This window comes from Telmatherina bonti (assembly GCF_933228915.1).
Source record: "Telmatherina bonti genome assembly, chromosome: 3".
Lineage (NCBI taxonomy): Eukaryota > Metazoa > Chordata > Actinopteri > Atheriniformes > Telmatherinidae > Telmatherina > Telmatherina bonti.
Genome location: NC_136621.1, coordinates 3,084,829 through 3,107,694, shown reverse-complemented (window position 1 = coordinate 3,107,694; position 22,866 = coordinate 3,084,829). Strand labels below are relative to the sequence as shown.

Sequence of the window (22,866 nt, the reverse complement as noted above, 5' to 3'; positions counted from 1 at the left end):
AGGTTCATGGTTCATGGTTCAGGTCTAGGTTTATGGTTCAGGTCTGTGGTTTATGGTTCAGGTCTGTGGTTTATGGTTCAGGTCTGTGGTTTATGGTTCAGGTCTAGGTTTATGGTTCAGGTCTGGCTTTATGGTTCAGGTCTAGGTTTATGGTTCAGGTGTAGGTTCTGGTCCAGGTTCATGGTTCATGGTTCAGGTCTAGGTTTATGGTTCAGGTCTGTGGTTTATGGTTCAGGTCTGTGGTTTATGGTTCAGGTCTGTGGTTTATGGTTCAGGTCTAGGTTTATGGTTCAGGTCTAGGTTCATGGTTGATGGTCCAGGTTCATGGTTTAGGTTCAGGTTCAGGTTTATGGTTCAGGTCTAGGTTTATGCTTCAGGTCTGGGTTTATGGTTTAGGTCTAGGTTCATGGTTGATGGTCCAGGTTCATGGTTCAGGGTCCAGGTTCATGGTTCAAGGTCCAGGTTCATGGTTGATGGTCCAGGTTCATGGTTCAGGGTTCAGGTCTAGGTTTATGGTTCAGGTCTAGGTTCATGGTTGATGGTCCAGGTTCATGGTTCAAGGTCCAGGTTCAGGGTCCAGGTTCATGGTTCAGGGTTCAGGTCTAGGTTCAGGTTCATGGTTTAGATTTATGGTTCAGGGGTATGGTTCAGGTGTAGGTTTATGGTTTAGGTCTAGGTTTATGGTTTAGGTCAAGATTCATGGTCCATGTCCATGGTTCATGGTTCAGGGTCCGGGTTCAGGGTCCAGGTCTAGGTTCATGGTTCAGGTCTAGGATCATGGTTGATGGTCCAGGTTCATGGTTTAGATTTATGGTTCAGGTTTATGGTTTAGGTCAAGATTCATGGTCCATGTTCATGGTCCATGTCCATGTTCATGGTTCAAGGTCCAGGTTCATGGTTCAGGGTCCGGGTTCATGGTTCAGGGTCCGGGTTCATGGTTCAGGGTCCAGGTTCATGGTTCAGGGTTCAGGTCTAGGTTCATTGTCCAGGTTAATGTTTCAGGTCTAGGTTCATCGTTAATGTTCATGATTCAGGTCTAGGTTCATGATTCATGGTTCAGGTCCAGGTTCTGGTTCAGGTTCATGGTTCATGTCCATGTTCATGGTTCAAGGTTTAGGTTCATGGTTCAAGGTTTAGGTTCATTGTTCAGGTCTAGGTTCATGGTTCAGGTCTAGGTTCTGGTTCAGGGTTCAGGTCTTGGTTCATGGATCAGGTTTCAGGTCTAGGTTCATGGTTCAGGTTCATGGTTCATGTCTAGGTTCATGGTTCAGTTTCATGGTTCAGGTCCAGGTTCATGGTTCAGGTCTAGGTTCTGGTCCAGGTCCAGGTTCATGGTTCAGGTCCAGGTTCATGGTTCAAGGTCCAGGTTCATGGTTCAGGGTCCGGGTTCATGGTTCAGGGTCTGGGTTCATGGTTCAGGGTTCAGGTCTAGGTTCATTGTCCAGGTTAATGTTTCAGGTCTAGGTTCATCGTTAATGTTCATGATTCAGGTCTAGGTTCATGATTCATGGTTCAGGTCCAGGTTCTGGTTCAGGTTCATGGTTCATGTCCATGTTCATGGTTCAAGGTTTAGGTTCATGGTTCAAGGTTTAGGTTCATGGTTCAGGTCTATGTTCATGGTTCAGGTCTATGTTCATGGTTCAGGTCTAGGTTCATGGTTCAGGTCTAGGTTCATGGTTCAGGTTCAGGGTTCGGGTCTTGGTTCATGGATCAGGTTTCAGGTCTAGGTTCATGGTTCAGGTTCGTGGTTCATGTCTAGGTTCATGGTTCAGTTTCATGGTTCAGGTCCAGGTTCATGGTTCAGGTCTAGGTTCTGGTCCAGGTCCAGGTTCATGGTTCAGGTCTAGGTTCATGGTTCAGGTGTAGGTTCTGGTCCAGGTCCTGGTTCATGGTTCAGGTTCATGGTTCATGGTTCAGGTCTAGGTTTATGGTTCAGGTCTGTGGTTTATGGTTCAGGTCTGTGGTTTATGGTTCAGGTCTGTGGTTTATGGTCCAGGTCTGGCTTTATGGTCCAGGTCTGGCTTTGTGGTTCAGGTCTGGCTTTGTGGTTCAGGTCTAGGTTTATGGTTCAGGTCTAGGTTCATGGTCCAGGTTCATGGTTTAGGTTCAGGTTCAGGTTTATGCTTCAGGTCTAGGTTTATGCTTCAGGTCTGGGTTTATGGTTTAGGTCTAGGTTAATGGTTCAGGGTCCAGGTTCATGGTTCAGGGTCCAGGTTCATGGTTCAAGGTCCAGGTTCATGGTTCAGGGTTCAGGTCTAGGTTTATGGTTCAGGTCTAGGTTCATGGTTGATGGTCCAGGTCCAGGTTCAGGGTCCAGGTTCAGGGTTCAAGGTCCAGGTTCAGGGTCCAGGTTCATGGTTCAGGGTTCAGGTCCAGGTTTCTGGTTCAGGTTCATGGTTTAGATTTATGGTTCAGGTGTATGGTTCAGGTGTAGGTTTATGGTTTAGGTCTAGGTTTATGGTTTAGGTCAAGATTCATGGTCCATGTCCATGGTTCATGGTTCAGGGTCCAGGTTCATGGTTCAGGGTCCAGGTCTAGGTTCATTGTCCAGGTTAATGTTTCAGGTCGAGGTCCATCATTAATGTTCATGATTCAGGTCTAGGTTCATGATTCATGATTCATGGTTCTGGTTCAGGTTCATGGTCCAGGTCTAGGTTCATGGTTCAGGTTCAGGTTCAGGTTCAGGGTTCAGGTCCAGGTTCATGGTTCAGGTCCAGGTTCTGGTCCAGGTCCAGGTTCTGGTCCAGGTTCATGGTTCAGGTCTAGGTTTATGGTTCAGGTCTAGGTTTATAGTTCAGGTCTAGGTTCATGGTTGATGGTCCAGGTTCATTTTTCAGGGTCCAGGTTTGTGGTTCAGGTCTAGGTTTTTTGTTCAGGTCTAGGTTTATGGTTCAGGTCTAGGTTTATGGTTCAGGCCCAGGTTCATGGTTCAGGCCCAGGTTCATGGTTCAGGCCCAGGTTCAGGGTTCAGGTCCAGGTTTGTGGTTCAGGTCCAGGTTTGTGGTTCAGGTTCAGGTCTAGGTTCATGGTACAGGTCTAGGGTTCATGGTACAGGTCTAGGTTCATGGTTCAGGTCTAGGTTTATGGTTCAGGTCTAGGTTCTGGTCCAGGTCTAGGTTAGTGGTTCAGGTCTAGGTTAGTGGTTCAGGTCTAGGTTCAGGGTTCCGGTTCAGGTTCAGGTCCAGGTTTGTGGTTCAGGTTCAGGTCTAGGTTCAGGGTTCAGGTTCAGGTCTAGGTTCGTGGTTCAGGTTCATGGTTCAGGTCCAGGTTCATGGTTCTGGTTCATGGTTCATGGTTCAGGTCTAGGTTCATGGTTCAGGTTCAGGTTCATGGTTCAGGTCCAGGTTCGTGGTTCAGGTTCAGGTTCATGGTTCAGGTCTAGGTTCATGGTTCAGGTCCAGGTTCATGGTTCAGGTCCAGGTTTGTGGTTCAGGTCCAGGTTTGTGGTTCAGGTCTAGGTTTTTTGTTCATGTCTAGGTTCATGGTACAGGTCTAGGTTCATGGTTCAGGTTCATGGTTCAGGTCTAGGTTTATGGTTCAGGTCTAGGTTCTGGTCCAGGTCTAGGTTAGTGGTTCAGGTCTAGGTTAGTGGTTCAGGTCTAGGTTCAGGGTTCCGGTTCAGGTTCAGGTCCAGGTTTGTGGTTCAGGTTCAGGTCTAGGTTCAGGGTTCAGGTACAGGTCTAGGTTCGTGGTTCAGGTTCATGGTTCAGGTCCAGGTTCATGGTTCAGGTTCATGGTTCATGGTTCAGGTCTAGGTTCATGGTTCAGGTTCAGGTTCATGGTTCAGGTCCAGGTTCAGGTTCATGGTTCAGGTCCAGGTTCATGGTTCAGGTCCAGGTTCATGGTTCAGGTCTAGGTTTATGGTTCAGGTCTAGGTTTATGGTTCAGGTGTAGGTTCATGGTTCATGGTTCAGGTCTAGGTTTATGGTTCAGGTCTGGCTTTATGGTTCAGGTCTGGCTTTATGGTTCAGGTCTGGCTTTATGGTTCAGGTCTGGCTTTATGGTTCAGGTCTAGGTTCATGGTTCAGGTTCATGGTTCAGGTTCAGGTTCATGGTTCAGGTTCAGGTTCAGGTTTATGGTTCAGGTCTAGGTTTATGCTTCAGGTCTGGGTTTATGGTTTAGGTCCAGGTTCATGGTTGATGGTCCAGGTTCATGGTTCAGGTCTAGGTTCATGGTTGATGGTCCAGGTTCATGGTTCAGGGTCCAGGTTCATGGTTCAAGGTCCAGGTTCATGGTTCAGGGTCCAGGTTCATGGTTCAGGGTCCAGGTTCATGGTTCAGGTCTAGGTTCAGGTTCAGGTTCAGGTTCAGGTTCATGGTTTAGATTTATGGTTCAGGTGTATGGTTCAGGTTTAGGTTTATGGTTTAGGTCAAGATTCATGGTCCATGTCCATGGTTCATGGTTCAGGGTCCAGGTTCATGGTTCAGGGTCCTGGTTCATGGTTCAGGGTCCAGGTCTAGGTTCATTGTCCAGGTTAATGTTTCAGGTCGAGGTCCATCGTTAATGTTCATGATTCAGGTCTAGGTTCATGATTCATGGTTCTGGTTCAGGTTCATGGTTCTGGTTCAGGTTCATGGTCCAGGTCTAGGTTCATGGTTCAGGTCCAGGTTCATGGTTCAGGTCCAGGTTCTGGTGCAGGTCTGGCTTTATGGTTCAGGTCTGGCTTTATGGTTCAGGTCGAGGTCCATCGTTAATGTTCATGATTCAGGTCTAGGTTCATGGTTCATGGTTCAGGTCTAGGTTTATGGTTCAGGTCTGGCTTTATGGTTCAGGTCTAGGTTTATGGTTCAGGTCTGGCTTTATGGTTCAGGTCTGGCTTTATGGTTCAGGTCTGGCTTTATGGTTCAGGTCTAGGTTTATGGTTCAGGTCTAGGTTTATAGTTCAGGTCTAGGTTTATAGTTCAGGTCTAGGTTCATGGTTGATGGTCCAGGTTCATTTTTCAGGGTCCAGGTTTGTGGTTCAGGTCTAGGTTTTTTGTTCAGGTCTAGGTTGATGGTTCAGGTCTGTGGTTTATGGTCCAGGTCTGGCTTTATGGTCCAGGTCTGGCTTTGTGGTTCAGGTCTGGCTTTGTGGTTCAGGTCTAGGTTTATGGTTCAGGTCTAGGTTCATGGTCCAGGTTCATGGTTTAGGTTCAGGTTCAGGTTTATGCTTCAGGTCTAGGTTTATGCTTCAGGTCTGGGTTTATGGTTTAGGTCTAGGTTAATGGTTGATGGTCCAGGTTCATGGTTCAGGGTCCAGGTTCATGGTTCAAGGTCCAGGTTCATGGTTCAGGGTTCAGGTCTAGGTTTATGGTTGATGGTCCAGGTCCAGGTTCAGGGTCCAGGTTCAGGGTTCAAGGTCCAGGTTCAGGGTCCAGGTTCATGGTTCAGGGTTCAGGTCCAGGTTTCTGGTTCAGGTTCATGGTTTAGATTTATGGTTCAGGTGTATGGTTCAGGTGTAGGTTTATGGTTTAGGTCTAGGTTTATGGTTTAGGTCAAGATTCATGGTCCATGTCCATGGTTCATGGTTCAGGGTCCAGGTTCATGGTTCAGGGTCCAGGTCTAGGTTCATTGTCCAGGTTAATGTTTCAGGTCGAGGTCCATCATTAATGTTCATGATTCAGGTCTAGGTTCATGATTCATGATTCATGGTTCTGGTTCAGGTTCATGGTCCAGGTCTAGGTTCATGGTTCAGGTTCAGGTTCAGGTTCAGGGTTCAGGTCCAGGTTCATGGTTCAGGTCCAGGTTCTGGTCCAGGTCCAGGTTCTGGTCCAGGTTCATGGTTCAGGTCTAGGTTTATGGTTCAGGTCTGGGTTTATAGTTCAGGTCTAGGTTTATAGTTCAGGTCTAGGTTCATGGTTGATGGTCCAGGTTCATTTTTCAGGGTCCAGGTTTGTGGTTCAGGTCTAGGTTTTTTGTTCAGGTCTAGGTTTATGGTTCAGGTCTAGGTTTATGGTTCAGGCCCAGGTTCATGGTTCAGGCCCAGGTTCATGGTTCAGGCCCAGGTTCAGGGTTCAGGTCCAGGTTTGTGGTTCAGGTCCAGGTTTGTGGTTCAGGTTCAGGTCTAGGTTCATGGTACAGGTCTAGGGTTCATGGTACAGGTCTAGGTTCATGGTTCAGGTCTAGGTTTATGGTTCAGGTCTAGGTTCTGGTCCAGGTCTAGGTTAGTGGTTCAGGTCTAGGTTAGTGGTTCAGGTCTAGGTTCAGGGTTCCGGTTCAGGTTCAGGTCCAGGTTTGTGGTTCAGGTTCAGGTCTAGGTTCAGGGTTCAGGTTCAGGTCTAGGTTTGTGGTTCAGGTTCATGGTTCAGGTCCAGGTTCATGGTTCAGGTTCATGGTTCATGGTTCAGGTCTAGGTTCATGGTTCAGGTTCAGGTTCATGGTTCAGGTCCAGGTTCGTGGTTCAGGTTCAGGTTCATGGTTCAGGTCTAGGTTCATGGTTCAGGTCCAGGTTCATGGTTCAGGTCCAGGTTTGTGGTTCAGGTCCAGGTTTGTGGTTCAGGTCTAGGTTTTTTGTTCATGTCTAGGTTCATGGTACAGGTCTAGGTTCATGGTTCAGGTTCATGGTTCAGGTCTAGGTTTATGGTTCAGGTCTAGGTTCTGGTCCAGGTCTAGGTTAGTGGTTCAGGTCTAGGTTAGTGGTTCAGGTCTAGGTTCAGGGTTCCGGTTCAGGTTCAGGTCCAGGTTTGTGGTTCAGGTTCAGGTCTAGGTTCAGGGTTCAGGTACAGGTCTAGGTTCGTGGTTCAGGTTCATGGTTCAGGTCCAGGTTCATGGTTCAGGTTCATGGTTCATGGTTCAGGTCTAGGTTCATGGTTCAGGTTCAGGTTCATGGTTCAGGTCCAGGTTCAGGTTCATGGTTCAGGTCCAGGTTCATGGTTCAGGTCCAGGTTCATGGTTCAGGTCTAGGTTTATGGTTCAGGTCTAGGTTTATGGTTCAGGTGTAGGTTCATGGTTCATGGTTCAGGTCTAGGTTTATGGTTCAGGTCTGGCTTTATGGTTCAGGTCTGGCTTTATGGTTCAGGTCTGGCTTTATGGTTCAGGTCTAGGTTTATGGTTCAGGTCTAGGTTCATGGTTCAGGTTCATGGTTCAGGTTCAGGTTCATGGTTCAGGTTCAGGTTCAGGTTTATGGTTCAGGTCTAGGTTTATGCTTCAGGTCTGGGTTTATGGTTTAGGTCCAGGTTCATGGTTGATGGTCCAGGTTCATGGTTCAGGTCTAGGTTCATGGTTGATGGTCCAGGTTCATGGTTCAGGGTCCAGGTTCATGGTTCAAGGTCCAGGTTCATGGTTCAGGGTCCAGGTTCATGGTTCAGGGTCCAGGTTCATGGTTCAGGTCTAGGTTCAGGTTCAGGTTCAGGTTCAGGTTCAGGTTCATGGTTTAGATTTATGGTTCAGGTGTATGGTTCAGGTTTAGGTTTATGGTTTAGGTCAAGATTCATGGTCCATGTCCATGGTTCATGGTTCAGGGTCCAGGTTCATGGTTCAGGGTCCTGGTTCATGGTTCAGGGTCCAGGTCTAGGTTCATTGTCCAGGTTAATGTTTCAGGTCGAGGTCCATCGTTAATGTTCATGATTCAGGTCTAGGTTCATGATTCATGGTTCTGGTTCAGGTTCATGGTCCAGGTCTAGGTTCATGGTTCAGGTCCAGGTTCATGGTTCAGGTCCAGGTTCTGGTGCAGGTCTGGCTTTATGGTTCAGGTCTGGCTTTATGGTTCAGGTCGAGGTCCATCGTTAATGTTCATGATTCAGGTCTAGGTTCATGGTTCATGGTTCAGGTCTAGGTTTATGGTTCAGGTCTGGCTTTATGGTTCAGGTCTAGGTTTATGGTTCAGGTCTGGCTTTATGGTTCAGGTCTGGCTTTATGGTTCAGGTCTGGCTTTATGGTTCAGGTCTAGGTTTATAGTTCAGGTCTAGGTTTATAGTTCAGGTCTAGGTTCATGGTTGATGGTCCAGGTTCATTTTTCAGGGTCCAGGTTTGTGGTTCAGGTCTAGGTTTTTTGTTCAGGTCTAGGTTTATGGTTCAGGTCTAGGTTTATGGTTCAGGTCCAGGTTCATGGTTCAGGTCCAGGTTTGTGGTTCAGGTCCAGGTTTGTGGTTCAGGTCCAGGTTTGTGGTTCAGGTCTAGGTTAGTGGTTCAGGTCTAGGTTCAGGGTTCCGGTTCAGGTTCATGGTTCAGGTCTAGGTTTATGGTTCAGGTCTAGGTTTATGGTTCAGGTCTAGGTTAGTGGTTCAGGTCTAGGTTAGTGGTTCAGGTCTAGGTTCAGGGTTCCGGTTCAGGTCCAGGTTTTTGGTTCAGGTTCAGGTCTAGGTTCAGGGTTCAGGTTCAGGTCTAGGTTCGTGGTTCAGGTTCATGGTTCATGGTTCAGGTCTAGGTTTATGGTTCAGGTCTGTGGTTTATGGTTCAGGTCTGTGGTTTATGGTTCAGGTCTAGGTTTATGGTCCAGGTCTGGCTTTATGGTTCAGGTCTGGCTTTGTGGTTCAGGTCTAGGTTTATGGTTCAGGTCTAGGTTCATGGTCCAGGTTCATGGTTTAGGTTCAGGTTCAGGTTTATGCTTCAGGTCTAGGTTTATGCTTCAGGTCTGGGTTTATGGTTTAGGTCTAGGTTAATGGTTGATGGTTCATGGTTCAGGGTCCAGGTTCATGGTTCAAGGTCCAGGTTCATGGTTCAGGGTTCAGGTCTAGGTTTATGGTTCAGGTCTAGGTTCATGGTTGATGGTCCAGGTTCAGGGTCCAGGTTCAGGGTCCAGGTTCAGGGTTCAAGGTCCAGGTTCAGGGTCCAGGTTCATGGTTCAGGGTCCAGGTTCATGGTTCAGGGTTCAGGTCCAGGTTTCTGGTTCAGGTTCATGGTTTAGATTTATGGTTCAGGTGTATGGTTCAGGTGTAGGTTTATGGTTTAGGTCTAGGTTTATGGTTTAGGTCAAGATTCATGGTCCATGTCCATGGTTCATGGTTCAGGTTCCAGGTCTAGGTTCATTGTCCAGGTTAATGTTTCAGGTCGAGGTCCATCGTTAATGTTCATGATTCAGGTCTAGGTTCATGATTCATGGTTCTGGTTCAGGTTCATGGTTCATGGTCCAGGTCTAGGTTCATGGTTCAGGTTCAGGTTCAGGGTTCAGGTCCAGGTTCATGGTTCAGGTCCAGGTTCTGGTCCAGGTCCAGGTTCTGGTCCAGGTCCAGGTTCATGGTTCAGGTCTAGGTTTATGGTTCAGGTCTGGGTTTATAGTTCAGGTCTAGGTTTATAGTTCAGGTCTAGGTTCATGGTTGATGATCCAGGTTCATTTTTCAGGGTCCAGGTTTGTGGTTCAGGTCTAGGTTTATGGTTCAGTTCTAGGTTTATGGTTCAGGTCTAGGTTTATGGTTCAGGTCCAGGTTCATGGTTCAGGCCCAGGTTCATGGTTCAGGCCCAGGTTCAGGGTTCAGGTCCAGGTTTGTGGTTCAGGTCCAGGTTTGTGGTTCAGGTTCATGTCTAGGTTCATGGTACAGGTCTAGGTTCATGGTACAGGTCTAGGTTCATGGTTCAGGTCTAGGTTTATGGTTCAGGTCTAGGTTCTGGTCCAGGTCTAGGTTAGTGGTTCAGGTCTAGGTTCAGGGTTCCGGTTCAGGTTCAGGTCCAGGTTTGTGGTTCAGGTTCAGGTCTAGGTTCAGGGTTCAGGTTCAGGTCTAGGTTCGTGGTTCAGGTTCATGGTTCAGGTCCAGGTTCATGGTTCAGGTTCATGGTTCATGGTTCAGGTCTAGGTTCATGGTTCAGGTTCAGGTTCATGGTTCAGGTCCAGGTTCGTGGTTCAGGTTCAGGTTCATGGTTCAGGTCCAGGTTCATGGTTCAGGTCCAGGTTTGTGGTTCAGGTCCAGGTTTGTGGTTCAGGTCCAGGTTTTTTGTTCATGTCTAGGTTCATGGTACAGGTCTAGGTTCATGGTTCAGGTCTAGGTTTATGGTTCAGGTCTAGGTTCTGGTCCAGGTCTAGGTTAGTGGTTCAGGTCTAGGTTAGTGGTTCAGGTCTAGGTTAGTGGTTCAGGTCTAGGTTCAGGGTTCCAGTTCAGGTTCCGGTTCAGTTTTGTGGTTCAGGTTCAGGTCTAGGTTCAGGGTTCATGTTCAGGTCTAGGTTCGTGGTTCAGGTTCATGGTTCATGGTTCAGGTTCATGGTTCATGGTTCAGGTCTAGGTTCATGGTTCAGGTCCAGGTTCGTGGTTCAGGTTCAGGTTCATGGTTCAGGTTCAGGTTCATGGTTCAGGTCCAGGTTCATGGTTCATGGTTCAGGTCTAGGTTTATGGTTCAGGTGTAGGTTCATGGTTCATGGTTCAGGTCTAGGTTTATGGTTCAGGTCTAGGTTTATGGTTCAGGTCTGGCTTTATGGTTCAGGTCTGGCTTTATGGTTCAGGTCTGGCTTTATGGTTCAGGTCTAGGTTTACGGTTCAGGTCTGGGTTTATGGTTCAGGTCTAGGTTTATGGTCCAGGTTCATGGTTCAGGTTCAGGTTTATGGTTCAGGTCTAGGTTTATGCTTCAGGTCTGGGTTTATGGTTTAGGTCTAGGTTCATGGTTGATGGTCCAGGTTCATGGTTCAGGTCTAGGTTCATGGTTGATGGTCCAGGTTCATGGTTCAGGGTCCAGGTTCATGGTTCAAGGTCCAGGTTCATGGTTCAGGGTCCAGGTTCATGGTTCAGGGTCCAGGTTCATGGTTCAGGTTCAGGATCATGGTTTAGATTTATGGTTCAGGTGTATGGTTTAGATTTATGGTTCAGGTGTATGGTTCAGGTTTAGGTTTATGGTTTAGGTCAAGATTCATGGTCCATGTCCATGGTTCATGGTTCAGGGTCCAGGTTCATGGTTCAGGGTCCAGGTTCATGGTTCAGGGTCCAGGTCTAGGTTCATTGTCCAGGTTAATGTTTCAGGTCGAGGTCCATCGTTAATGTTCATGATTCAGGTCTAGGTTCATGGTTCAGGTCCAGGTTCATGGTTCAGGTCCAGGTTCTGGTCCAGGTCCAGGTTCATGGTTCAGGTCTAGGTTTATGGTTCAGGTCTGGCTTTATGGTTCATGTCTAGGTTTATAGTTCAGGTCTGGCTTTATGGTTCAGGTCTGGCTTTATGGTTCAGGTCTAGGTTTATGGTTCAGGTCTAGGTTTATAGTTCAGGTCTAGGTTCATGGTTGATGGTCCAGGTTCATTTTTCAGGGTCCAGGTTTGTGGTTCAGGTCTAGGTTTTTGGTTCAGGTCTAGGTTTATGGTTCAGGTCTAGGTTTATGGTTCAGGTCCAGGTTCATGGTTCAGGTCCAGGTTCATGGTTCAGGTCCAGGTTTGTGGTTCAGGTCTAGGTTTTTTGTTCATGTCTAGGTTCATGGTACAGGTCTAGGTTCAGGGTTCAGGTTCATGGTTCAGGTCTAGGTTTATGGTTCAGGTCTAGGTTCTGGTCCAGGTCTAGGTTAGTGGTTCAGGTCTAGGTTAGTGGTTCAGGTCTAGGTTCAGGGTTCCGGTTCAGGTTCAGGTCCAGGTTTGTGGTTCAGGTTCAGGTCTAGGTTCAGGGTTCAGGTTCAGGTCTAGGTTCAGGGTTCAGGTTCAGGTCTAGGTTCGTGGTTCAGGTCCAGGTTCATGGTTCATGGTTCAGGTCTAGGTTCATGGTTCAGGTTCAGGTTCATGGTTCAGGTCCAGGTCCAGGTTCGTGGTTCAGGTTCAGGTTCATGGCTCAGGTCTAGATTCATGGTTCAGGTGTAGGTTCATGGTTCATGGTTCAGGTCTAGGTTTATGGTTCAGGTCTGGCTTTATGCTTCAGGTCTGGGTTTATGGTTTAGGTCTAGGTTCATGGTTGATGGTCCAGGTTCATGGTTCAGGTCTAGGTTCATGGTTCAGGGTCCAGGTTCATGGTTCAGGGTCCAGGTTCATGGTTCAAGGTCCAGGTTCATGGTTCAGGGTCCAGGTTCATGGTTCAGGGTTCAGGTCTAGGTTCAGGTTCAGGTTCATGGTTTAGATTTATGGTTCAGGTGTATGGTTCAGGTTTAGGTTTATGGTTTAGGTCAAGATTCATGGTCCATGTCCATGGTTCATGGTTCAGGGTCCAGGTCTAGGTTCATTGTCCAGGTTAATGTTTCAGGTCTAGGTTCATGATTCATGGTTCTGGTTCAGGTTCATGGTCCAGGTCTAGGTTCATGGTTCAGGTTCAGGGTTCAGGGTTCAGGTCCAGGTTCATGGTTCAGGTCCATGTTCATGGTTCAGGTCCAGGTTCATGGTTCAGGTCTGGCTTTATGGTTCAGGTCTAGGTTTATGGTTCAGGTCTGGCTTTATGGTTCAGATCTGGCTTTATGGTTCAGGTCTGGGTTTATGGTTCAGGTCTAGGTTTATAGTTCAGGTCTAGGTTTATAGTTCAGGTCTAGGTTCATGGTTGATGGTCCAGGTTCATTTTTCAGGGTCCAGGTTTGTGGTTCAGGTCCAGGTTTGTGGTTCAGGTTCAGGTCTAGGTTCAGGTTCAGGTCTAGGTTCAGGGTTCAGGTTCAGGTTCAGGTCTAGGTTCGTGGTTCAGGTTCATGGTTCAGGTCCAGGTTCATGGTTCAGGTTCATGGTTCATGGTTCAGGTCTAGGTTCATGGTTCAGGTTCAGGTTCATGGTTCAGGTCCAGGTTCGTGGTTCAGGTTCAGGTTCATGGTTCAGGTCTAGGTTCATGGCTCAGGTCCAGGTTCATGGCTCAGGTCTAGATTCATGGTTCAGGTGTAGGTTCATGGAACATGGTTCAGGTCTAGGTTTATGGTTCAGGTCTAGGTTTATGGTTCAGGTCTAGGTTTATGGTTCAGGTCTGGCTTTATGGTTCAGGTCTGGCTTTGTGGTTCAGGCCTGGCTTTGTGGTTCAGGTCTAGGTTTGTGGTTCAGGTCTAGGTTCATGGTCCAGGTTCATGGTTCAGGTTCAGGTCCAGGTTTGTGGTTCAGGTCTAGGTTTTTTGTTCAGGTCTAGGTTTATGGTTCAGGTCTAGGTTTATGGTTCAGGTCTAGGTTTATGGTTCAGGTCCAGGTTCATGGTTCAGGTCCAGGTTCATGGTCCAGGTTCAGGTTCGTGGTTCAGGCGGCCGTGAAGAAGCGCGGTCGTGGCAGGTGAAAGGTCAGCGCTGCAGCTGACTCAGGAAGTCCAGCAGGACTCTGTGCAGCAGATCATGGCGGGCTCGGACCGCCGTAGCGCCGTATCCGACAGTCATGGCGAGGCGTTTAAACTCGTTTCAGCAGCTTCTCATTATTCCGCGTCCCGTCGGCGCTTCCAGGAAACCAGATCTGCATTTGATCTGTTCTGTTCTGAGAGATGATTGTTTCCTCGCTGCTGCTCTGATGGGCTCACAGGACATTGGTGCAGATTCTTCTGGGGGTCCGGAACAGGTGGAATGTGGGGGGGGGGGGGGCACGGTCCGGACAGGTGGAATGTGGGGGGGGGGGGGGGGGGGGGGGGCACGGTCCGGACAGGTGGAATGTGGGGGGGGGGGGGCACGGTCCGGACAGGTGGAATGTGGGGGGGGGGGGGGCACGGTCCGGACAGGTGGAATGTGTGGGGGGGGGGGGGGGGGCACGGTCCGGACAGGTGGAATGTGGGGGGGGGGGGGGCACGGTCCGGACAGGTGGAATGTGTGTGGGGGGGGGGGGCAAGGTCCGGACAGGTGGAATGTGGGGGGGGGGGGGCAAGGTCCGGACAGGTGGAATGTGGGGGGGGCGCACGCTGCTCGCCGTGTGGCTGCGGGTGCAGAAAGGAATCCGTCAGTGTGTTGAGGCATTTAGACGTTGCTTCTCTGCAGGATGAACGGAGACCCGTCTGCATCCTGGCTGATCATGACTCACGGTGGAAGACCTGCCGTACGTACGGTGAACAGAGACGGATTGCTTTTCCTGCTCCACGGCTTTTGGTTGATCATCTTTAAGATAATCTTGACAAAGTTCAGCGTGTCTTAGACAGGTTCTTCTGAGATATTTCATCACGCGCTGCGTTGGTCTCTACTCGGCTGGAAGATGGACGGATGTTATCATCACCTGTTGACTGGAGCCGCCTCGCTTTAGATGATTTATTCCAGCTGGAGATGATTTATTCCAGCTGGAGATGATTTATTCCAGCTGGAGATGATTTATTCCAGCCGGCTGATGTTTTATGTCCTGCAGAAAGTTACTCTGAATGTGGACGTGACACACCAGTCCCAAACACCGTGTGGTTTTTCATCTACCGGCCGTCAGACAGAGCAAGTGAAACCCATCCATCCCGTTTATCAGCTGTCCTTTTATTACAACATCATGTGTTCATCCTTTTACTAATATCCAGCTTCTTAAAGTGGAAAACAAACCATCTCCTCCAACAGCCTCCTGGATTGCATCTGGAGCAGGCAAAGTATGAGAAGAGTCATATCAAAGTACCGGTGGTCTCCGGCAGCTTTCGTCTGGACGTCGCTGACGTCCGCATGCCTTCATGAACACGTTCCAGTCTCCAGCAGAGGCGCCGCTGCCCCTACCGAAGACGAGACAGTGGAGAAGGAGAGTTGTTGAGCTACTGGTGAAGCCAGAAACGTTCCAGGTTCTGCACATACAGCTGAAGATGGAGCAGAATCTGGTCGTGTACGTGGTTAACGTGCACTTTCCCATAAAAATCCAGCGCTGTAGCTCCTCAGACAGTAAAATGCCGTTTCTTCACACGTCAACGGCATCTCGCTCGCCCATGTTGGCAAACTGTTTTAGAGGAAAAGGTTCAGCTGGAGGATGAACGGATGAGATTTCCGTGGCTGCAGGTGAAGGTCATGGTGACCGTAAATCCATCCCGCTGCATGATAGTCCTGGAATGTCTGCTGGAAATTACTTCTGGCACAAACATCGGCTTGGACTGATTAAAACAGGCTTACTCCTTCCAGGTCCAACAGCGTTTCTGTGTGTCCCTGCTCCAACACACCTGAGTCAGAACCGGATAGACTGTTGGATCAGCTGTTCTGAAAACCTGCTGGACTGCAGCTCTCATCCGATCAGAACGACAAACCCGGATTAAAACGTGGCGCTCTGCGTTACCGTGAGACCAGGATCCGTCTGCCTGCAGGATCCGTCTGCCTGCAGGATCCGTCTGCCTGCAGGATCCGTCTGCCTGCAGGATCCGTCTGCCTGCAGGATCCGTCTGCCTGCAGGATCCGTCTGCCTGCAGGAGCCGTCTGCCTGCAGGAGCCGTCTGCCTGCAGGAGCCGTCTGCCTGCAGGATCCGTCTGCCTGCAGGATCCGTCTGCCTGCAGGATCCGTCTGCCTGCAGGATCCGTCTGCCTGCAGGATCCGTCTGCCTGCAGGAGCCGTCTGCCTGCAGGAGCCGTCTGCCTGCAGGATCCGTCTGCCTGCAGGAGCCGTCTGCCTGCAGGAGCCGTCTGCCTGCAGGAGCCGTCTGCCTGCAGGAGCCGTCTGCCTGCAGGAGCCGTCTGCAGGACGAAGCAGATGCTTTTGTTTATCTGAGAGCAGAACAACTCTTGGTTCCTCCTGCGTTGCAGCCGACGTGCGTGATCCGATCTGAACCGGCCGGATTGCGAACTGCCTGCAGAATTCCATCTCTCCATGTTGTTGTAGGCCTGGGTAGTAGTTACTGGACCGGTTCTGAATGCGTGCTGAGACTGAACACGCCGCTGTTGGTGATGGGGGAGGGTTCTGCTGGGCCGTCTTTGGGTCAGTGTAGCGCTGCGGCTAAATGTACATGTTTCTTGTGTTCCAGAGCCTGCTCCACTGCGAGGGTGCCAACAACCAGAGCTACTTCTGTGAGTCGGGACACTGCTGCGGGGAGTCCCAGTGCTGCAGTTACTACTATGAGCTCTGGTGTAAGGATCCGCCTCGTTGCTTCTTTACACCGTCTCACCCACCGTCTGTTCCACGCTAACGCCACACGGTTACCACACACTCACTTCTCCTCATCTCTTTAATAAAAGACATAAAAAAAACTCATTTATAACCTTTTTTTTTTATCTGTGAGAACTCCGAGTTGGTTCTGGAACAGTTACAGGCTGTTACATGAGCTGAAATACTTCTCACGTATCTGTACATCCGGTTCCTGCTCAGAGACTAAACTGTCAGGAATGATGCAACAACTTCCAATTACCTGCTGTGTGACATGCAGCAGGTTGGGGGGGTTACAGGCCACAGGAGGTAAAGACTTTTAGCAGCCTGATGGAGGTTACGCCTGAGAGGCATCAGGAGTTCTTAGAAAATCCTTTTCTACTTTTATTTTCACATAAACCTTTCCTGTCATTTACATGTTTCATGTTGTCTGTAACTTTCCAGCTTCACGCTGTCTGAACAGTAGATTCCACTGCGGTGACTGATGGGGATGAAAAGTAGAGAAAATCAGGCTGAAAAACGGCTTCAGCTCCGTTCAGCCGAAGCACAGCACACACTCCTACAGGAAGCTGGAATAACTCTAAATCAACTGAAAGATGACAAAATCCACATCAAATTTTTAATTTAAATTATTTAAACGTATGAAAGTTAAGACATCTTTCAGCTTTTTTACTCATCTAGCAGTGAATTTCAACTTTTTCAGTTTTCTATCAGTTTTATTAAATCAGCATAATCAATAAACAGAACCAGTCAACCATTCGGAAACGCCTCCTTTTCCCAGTACAGACTGGTCCCGGGCCAGTTCAGATATCAACACTTGTTGATTTAATCCCTTTTTGTTTAGTTCTTCTTGCAGTTCTAACAGCTGAAACCTTGTAAAAGATGACGTCACCACAAAGACATTTACATGTCACATGTATGTGAAGTTGCACATACATGACGCCCAGTAACTGGGGAATAAAATCCGACTCTCAGGGCAGGCTCAGGAACACTAAACCGCTAAATGTTAGATTTTACTGCAGGAAAAAGGCGTGAACATGATGCAGTCGTTCCAAAATAAAAGTTTCAAATTAAAATGAAATTATAATTCCAGACGGTAAATTCTATGGATCTTTGTGTTTATGAACACGGAAGAGACGACCTGCTGGTGGCGGGAACGTTTGGGGAACATCTGGGAACTTTAAGCATGTTGCAGAAAGAAGCTGCACAGGATGGAACACGCTTAGAGCATGTTGCACTCATGTGTCCACGAGGAGGTCCGGTTAATCCATCCACACGAAGCTTTGCCGTAAGGGGGGCGGGGATTCTGCGATGGGGGCGGGGATTCTGCGATGGGGGTGCTCTGTGGTATTCCACATTTAGCGCCACTGGAACCATTTTTGTCTTGATTTGTTTTTTTTAGCCATCGGCTAGCAGCTAAATCCCACCTGTCGTATTTAGGGTGATTCTCAGTTCTCCCCCTTCCACTTAGACCTATCCCTCCATGTTGCGTAATCATGTGGGAGGAAGGGGTATCCCAATTCTCCTTTGGACAAAGGCTAAGGGGGGAGGGTGAGGGTTACACACCCCTGAAAGTGAAGATGTTCCAGGACCACACTTCATTGAAGAAGGTGTAGAAGCGTACGGCTGCTAATTACTAGTTCCTGTCCAGCGCGTTCACCGGCAACATGTCTACCAATGCTGAAAAAGAGGTTTACACATTTAAGTATTTTCAGCATTAAAATACAATTTAATAACATGACTGAAATTACGGCGTTTTATTTTACGATGGTATGTTCTGCTCTGGGAAAGTTTGCTACAGTTAGCACAAGAGGCTAGCATTTGCTGAACTGCTGGTTTGATATATGAAAGCATAAAACCACTGTGGCTGTTTTCTTTCAGTGACAATCATCTATATGTTGGAGCATTTCCTTTACTTTTGTGCACTGTGCTAAATTGTGTCATATGTTCTAACCAGGGACGCCAGAACACACGAGGGCACTTATCCACTACAGAGAAGAAAAAGAGGAGTTTATCGTTTACATTCCTGTTCTTGGACTAATTTCTGTTAAAAAGCCTCTATTAAGTTATAATTACATAAAGAAGTTACACGTTCAATTCCCATGTTGTGAATACAATGTTTGCAAAACAACATTCAAGGGACAGTAGTTCCCGTTTATGCAGTTTACACAGCATTAACATTTTTATACAATTACTACTACAGTCTGTATTTATATCTACATTTTAAAAGAAAAAAAACTCAAGCTATGCATATGTATCTCATAGACAACTTGTATCTGACCCTTGTAATGGAACGCATTGGGCTGATGAAAACAAACAGAAAAATTCTACTTTAATACAGAACATTCATAAAAGAGGTGTGGTTGGAAGGAAAGGTGACTGGCCAACAAGCAGAGAAAAAATGGGAGATATACCGACTGGCCAGACAGCAGAAAGTAGCACGGCTGACGACATCTTGGAAAACAATCACTCGTCGTCTCTGTTTGCGTAGCAGCCAGAGTGCCGCAGCTTGATGTCGTCGTCACCTTGATGTCGTCGTCACATTGGAGTGGTGTCCCATTTCTTAGGGGAACATTTTCACCACTTGACACTTACCCCTCCACTGGGGGGCCGAGGGCTAGGACTACGGGAAGGGCTCGGGGAAGGAATAGGGCTAGGGCCGAGGGCTAGGGCTAGGACTAGGGGAAGGGCTCGGGGAAGGGATAGGGCTAGGGCTAGGACTAGGGGAAGGGCTCGGGCCGAGAGCTAGGGATAGGGCTAGGGGAAGGCATAGGGATAGGGCCGAGGGCTAGGGCTAGGACTAGGGGTAGGGATAGGGCTAGGGCCGAGGGCTAGGGGAAGGGCTCGGGCTGAGGGCTAGGGCTAGGACTAGGGGAAGGGATAGGGATAGGGCCGAGGGCTAGGGGAAGGGCTCAGCCCGAGAGCTAGGGATAGGGCTAGGGGAAGGGCTCGGGCCGAGGGCTAGGGGAAGGGATAGGGCCGAGGGCTAGGGGAAGGGCTCGGGCCGAGAGCTAGGGATAGGGCTAGGGGAAGGGCTCGGGCCGAGAGCTAGGGATAGGGCTAGGGGAAGGGCTCGGGCCGAGAGCTAGGGATAGGGCTAGGGGAAGGGCTCGGGCCGAGAGCTAGGGATAGGGCTAGGGGAAGGGCTCGGGCCGAGAGCTAGGGATAGGGCTAGGGGAAGGGCTCGGGCCGAGGGATAGGGATAGGGCCGAGGGCTAGGACTAGGGGAAGGGATAGGGCCGAGGGCTAGGGCTAGGACGAGGGGAAGGGATAGGAATAGGGCTAGGGGAAGGGATAGGGCTAGGACGAGGGGAAGGGATAGGAATAGGGCTAGGGGAAGGGATAGGGCTTGGACTAAGGGAAGGGCTCGGGCCGAGGGCTAGGGCTAGGACGAGGGGAAGGGATAGGAATAGGGCTAGGGGAAGGGATAGGGCTTGGACTAGGGGAAGGGCTCGGGCCGAGGGCTAGGGCTAGGACGAGGGAAGGGATAGGAATAGGGATAGGGGAAGGGATAGGGCTTGGACTAGGGGAAGGGGTAGGGCCGAGGGCTAGGGATAGGGGAAGGGATAGGGCTTGGACTAGGGGAAGGGGTAGGGCCGAGGGCTAGGGATAGGGGAAGGGATAGGGATAGGGCCGAGGGCTAGGGCTAGGACGAGGGGAAGGGATAGGAATAGGGCTAGGGGAAGGGATAGGGCTAGGACGAGGGGAAGGGATAGGAATAGGGCTAGGGGAAGGGATAGGGCTTGGACTAGGGGAAGGGCTCGGGCCGAGGGCTAGGGCTAGGACGAGGGGAAGGGATAGGAATAGGGCTAGGGGAAGGGATAGGGCTTGGACTAGGGGAAGGGCTCGGGCCGAGGGCTAGGGCTAGGACGAGGGAAGGGATAGGAATAGGGATAGGGGAAGGGATAGGGCTTGGACTAGGGGAAGGGCTCGGGCCGAGGGCTAGGGATAGGACGAGGGAAGGGATAGGAATAGGGATAGGGGAAGGGATAGGGCTTGGACTAGGGGAAGGGGTAGGGCCGAGGGCTAGGGATAGGGGAAGGGATAGAGCTAGGGGAAGGGCTAGGGGAAGGGGAAGGGGTAAAAGATAGAATTGAGACTTAACCTTAGTGTTGACCTTTAAATGAACAGATACACGCCATCTACCGGCGAGATGCTGTTACTGCACCTCTGCTTTTCACAGCGGGGAACCCCCCCTCCCCGACGTCACCTCCTGTCAGTTCCAGTTTGAGACGCAGCAGTAAAATTCTTACAGAAATGACTCCAAAAGTCCAGAAAAGATCTATTTATAAAAGTGTCTTTACTCAACATCAGTTATTTTCTACCTGCTGATCTGAGGGGGGGTTCTCACCTGCCTCGTGCTCTCTGTCCACGGACACGCGTGTCCAGCAAAGGAAGGTCGGGACTTTGCAGGGAACGAGGAGTGAAGCGGACTGCAGGAAGGAATTCTAATCTGCTCTGAAACAATGTGCTGAACTCGTCCCGTCTGGCAGAAGGCGAAGCGGCGGCGTGTCTTCACCGCCAGCTCTACATTCTGCTCGTCCGGCCGCCGGTCAGAAAGGAGCTGGACAGCAGCTGCTCTCCGTTTGGGAAGTCTGAACTAGTTTTTATACCAGTTTATCATGAATAAACGCTCTCAACTCTAAATATGTTGTTTGTTTATCCCGGTCGATGTTTCTGACCATAAATAAAACAACAAACCTGTCAGGGTTAGACGGTCTTGTTTGCTGCCTCAGTGACATTCCTTCAGCTGATGTGATAACCCCCCCCCCCCATCTGTGGATGTTTCAGAAGCAGATGTTTGCAGCGTCTGATCTGCTGTCTGACGCTGGTGTTGGTCCTTCGTCTCACCTTGTGGCTGTTCGCTGTCTAACTTTCCTCCTGACGGGACTCTGCTGATCTCCACAGGGTTTTGGCTTGTCTGGGCCGTCATCTTCATTCTGAGCTGCTGCTGCGTGTGTCACCATCGCCGCACAAAACATCGGCTGCAGCAGCAACAGCGGCAGCACGAGATCAACCTCATCGCTTACCGCGAAGCACACAACTACCCCTCTGTGCCCTTCTACTTCAGTAAGATCCGCCACTCATGCAAACACCTCGATGATCTGTTGGAATGTCTGTTTTCCTGTCGGCTTCATGTATTCAGCTGCCGTCCTCCCCGTTTCACCTGCACCTCACAGCATCTTCCAACAAGCTCTTTGTAGACTAACGGCACACAGAGAAGGCTGGAGCCGCTGGTGAGGCGAAGGCCTCGGCTTCAGGAGGTTCTGGGGGTCTGAAGGGACTTACAGAGGAGGGTTCAGACCTTTTCCTGCTCACACAGTATCCAGGGATGTTTTCTGTCTTTTTGTTGAAAAGGTTTGGTGATGCTGACATGGGATAGTTGTGTTTACATCGTGAAGCCGTAGAGATGTACAGCATAGATCTGCCTGTCAAGACAAAAATGGAAATTTCAGATCAGTTTAAACGGTCCTGGTGGCGTTTCTTACACATGCAGAAAGGCCGCCGTTCATACCCCTCCCCCGAGTCGAGACTCGAACCAGCGACCTCTTCGCTGTGAGACCATAACCACTACACCACCAACCGCCTGTTGAGGTGGTCCGGCTGGATTTTCCCTTTTTTTCAATATTTTTGGGATTTTATTTATTTTATTTTTAATTCTGTTGTTTTTTTACATTTATATATTTTTTCTCTTCAGTTTGATTTAGTCTCTTATCCGTCTCGTCTCAGCTGTTTGTTTCGAGTGGCCAATAAATAAACCAATAAAATAAATTCATTCATTTAAAACAAATAAAGGTTTTAGATGTAAAGAAACCTGAAAAGACATGAAAGAATGTGGTCAAAGTTGATATAAATATGATCTCCGAGCATCGGTTTTACTGGTGGAAACAGGTTTCCTTCATGAAGCGTTAACGGACTTTTGCACATTCTGGATGATCGTTCTCACACACACACACACACACACAGACGTCAGAGTTTTGTTGCTTTATCAGAGGCGTGTTCGTGCCGAGTCCATCTGAGACGACCCCGTGTCCAGAAAACCCTCCGCTGTTTCTGTTCTGGTTCATTTATAGCTTCTTCCTCGTGTAACACGTCTTCACTTACATTTCTGGATGCAGCAGCAGACGGTTGTTTTCCTGCAGCGCCTTTAGCAAACACAGAAGAGCTGCAGGAAATATTTCTGCTTATTGACCCTTTAATCTTTTCTTCACATCAGCTATAGGAGGTTTTTGACAAGGTGTTATTTGGGATTTTTTTTAACACACAGCACATGTTTTCCTGGAAAGGGTTGTCTTTTAGTGGATGCTCTTTATATACCCAGTCCTGACACCCTCACCAGTAAATGTCGGTAAACTTTCCCTTTGCTTCAACCTTGTTTAGATTTTCTAAATACAGCTAAGTTGCTCTGAGAAGACAACAGAAATATTTATTTTTATGTATTTGTTTGTTAAATAAAGTTTTATTCAAATCAAGAGAACTCGGACAGTTAAAAGATTTCCAGACGTTGGGTCTCTTTCTGTATAACGTCTGGTTACAGCTGCAGCTTTTGGCTGAAATGGAGACAGATGGAACGTTTTCTGACACCTTCTGCTTAGAATCTCACATCGTTCCAGTTTGACTTCATGATTAGAAGTCCTCTTCCTAACGAACCGCTTCCTGATGAGAGTCAGGGGGAGAGCGGCGTGCCGTACAGGAGATCTCTGCAGTCGCCAGATCTTCGGCCGAACAAGGCGGTCTGGCTGCGCTGGGAGGACCGTTCTGGTTTCAGCGCCCTCCCCACCATAACAGACTTTTCTAACTGAGTTACATTCTGCTTCTAACCACGGCGTCGCCTTCTGGATCCCACTAAAACCCACATTAATCACCTGGATTTAAAACACTGAAGCTGAAACGTGCTGAAGACTCAGCAGTGTTGTGTTGATGGAACGGTTAGAACAAGCCGGCAGTTCCTCTGAACACGACATGCTTTCACTGCTTCACCGACTCCATGATGTTGGTTTCACTCTGGTCCAGCAGGTCCTGGGATAGTAAGACCTTTCGCTGGATGTTGTTTTTAGGCTGACGACCAGACATGGCAACGCAGCAGTCAGTT

General features: G+C 49.0%; 1 protein-coding gene across 2 annotated transcripts in view; it reads left to right on the top strand.

Moving 5' to 3' along the window:
* wbp1lb (WW domain binding protein 1-like b) overlaps positions 1–22,866 on the top strand; it is a 31,496-nt gene that overhangs the window by 6,742 nt on the left and 1,888 nt on the right. Inside the window, exons 2-3 of one of the 2 annotated variants that reach the window (XM_079261331.1) lie at positions 15,655–15,757; positions 20,682–20,843. In XM_079261331.1, the coding sequence (XP_079117457.1) occupies positions 15,655–15,757; positions 20,682–20,843 (265 nt within the window). The remainder of the gene's footprint in view (positions 1–15,654; positions 15,758–20,681; positions 20,844–22,866) is intronic. The other variant, XM_079261332.1, reaches the window with a different exon arrangement.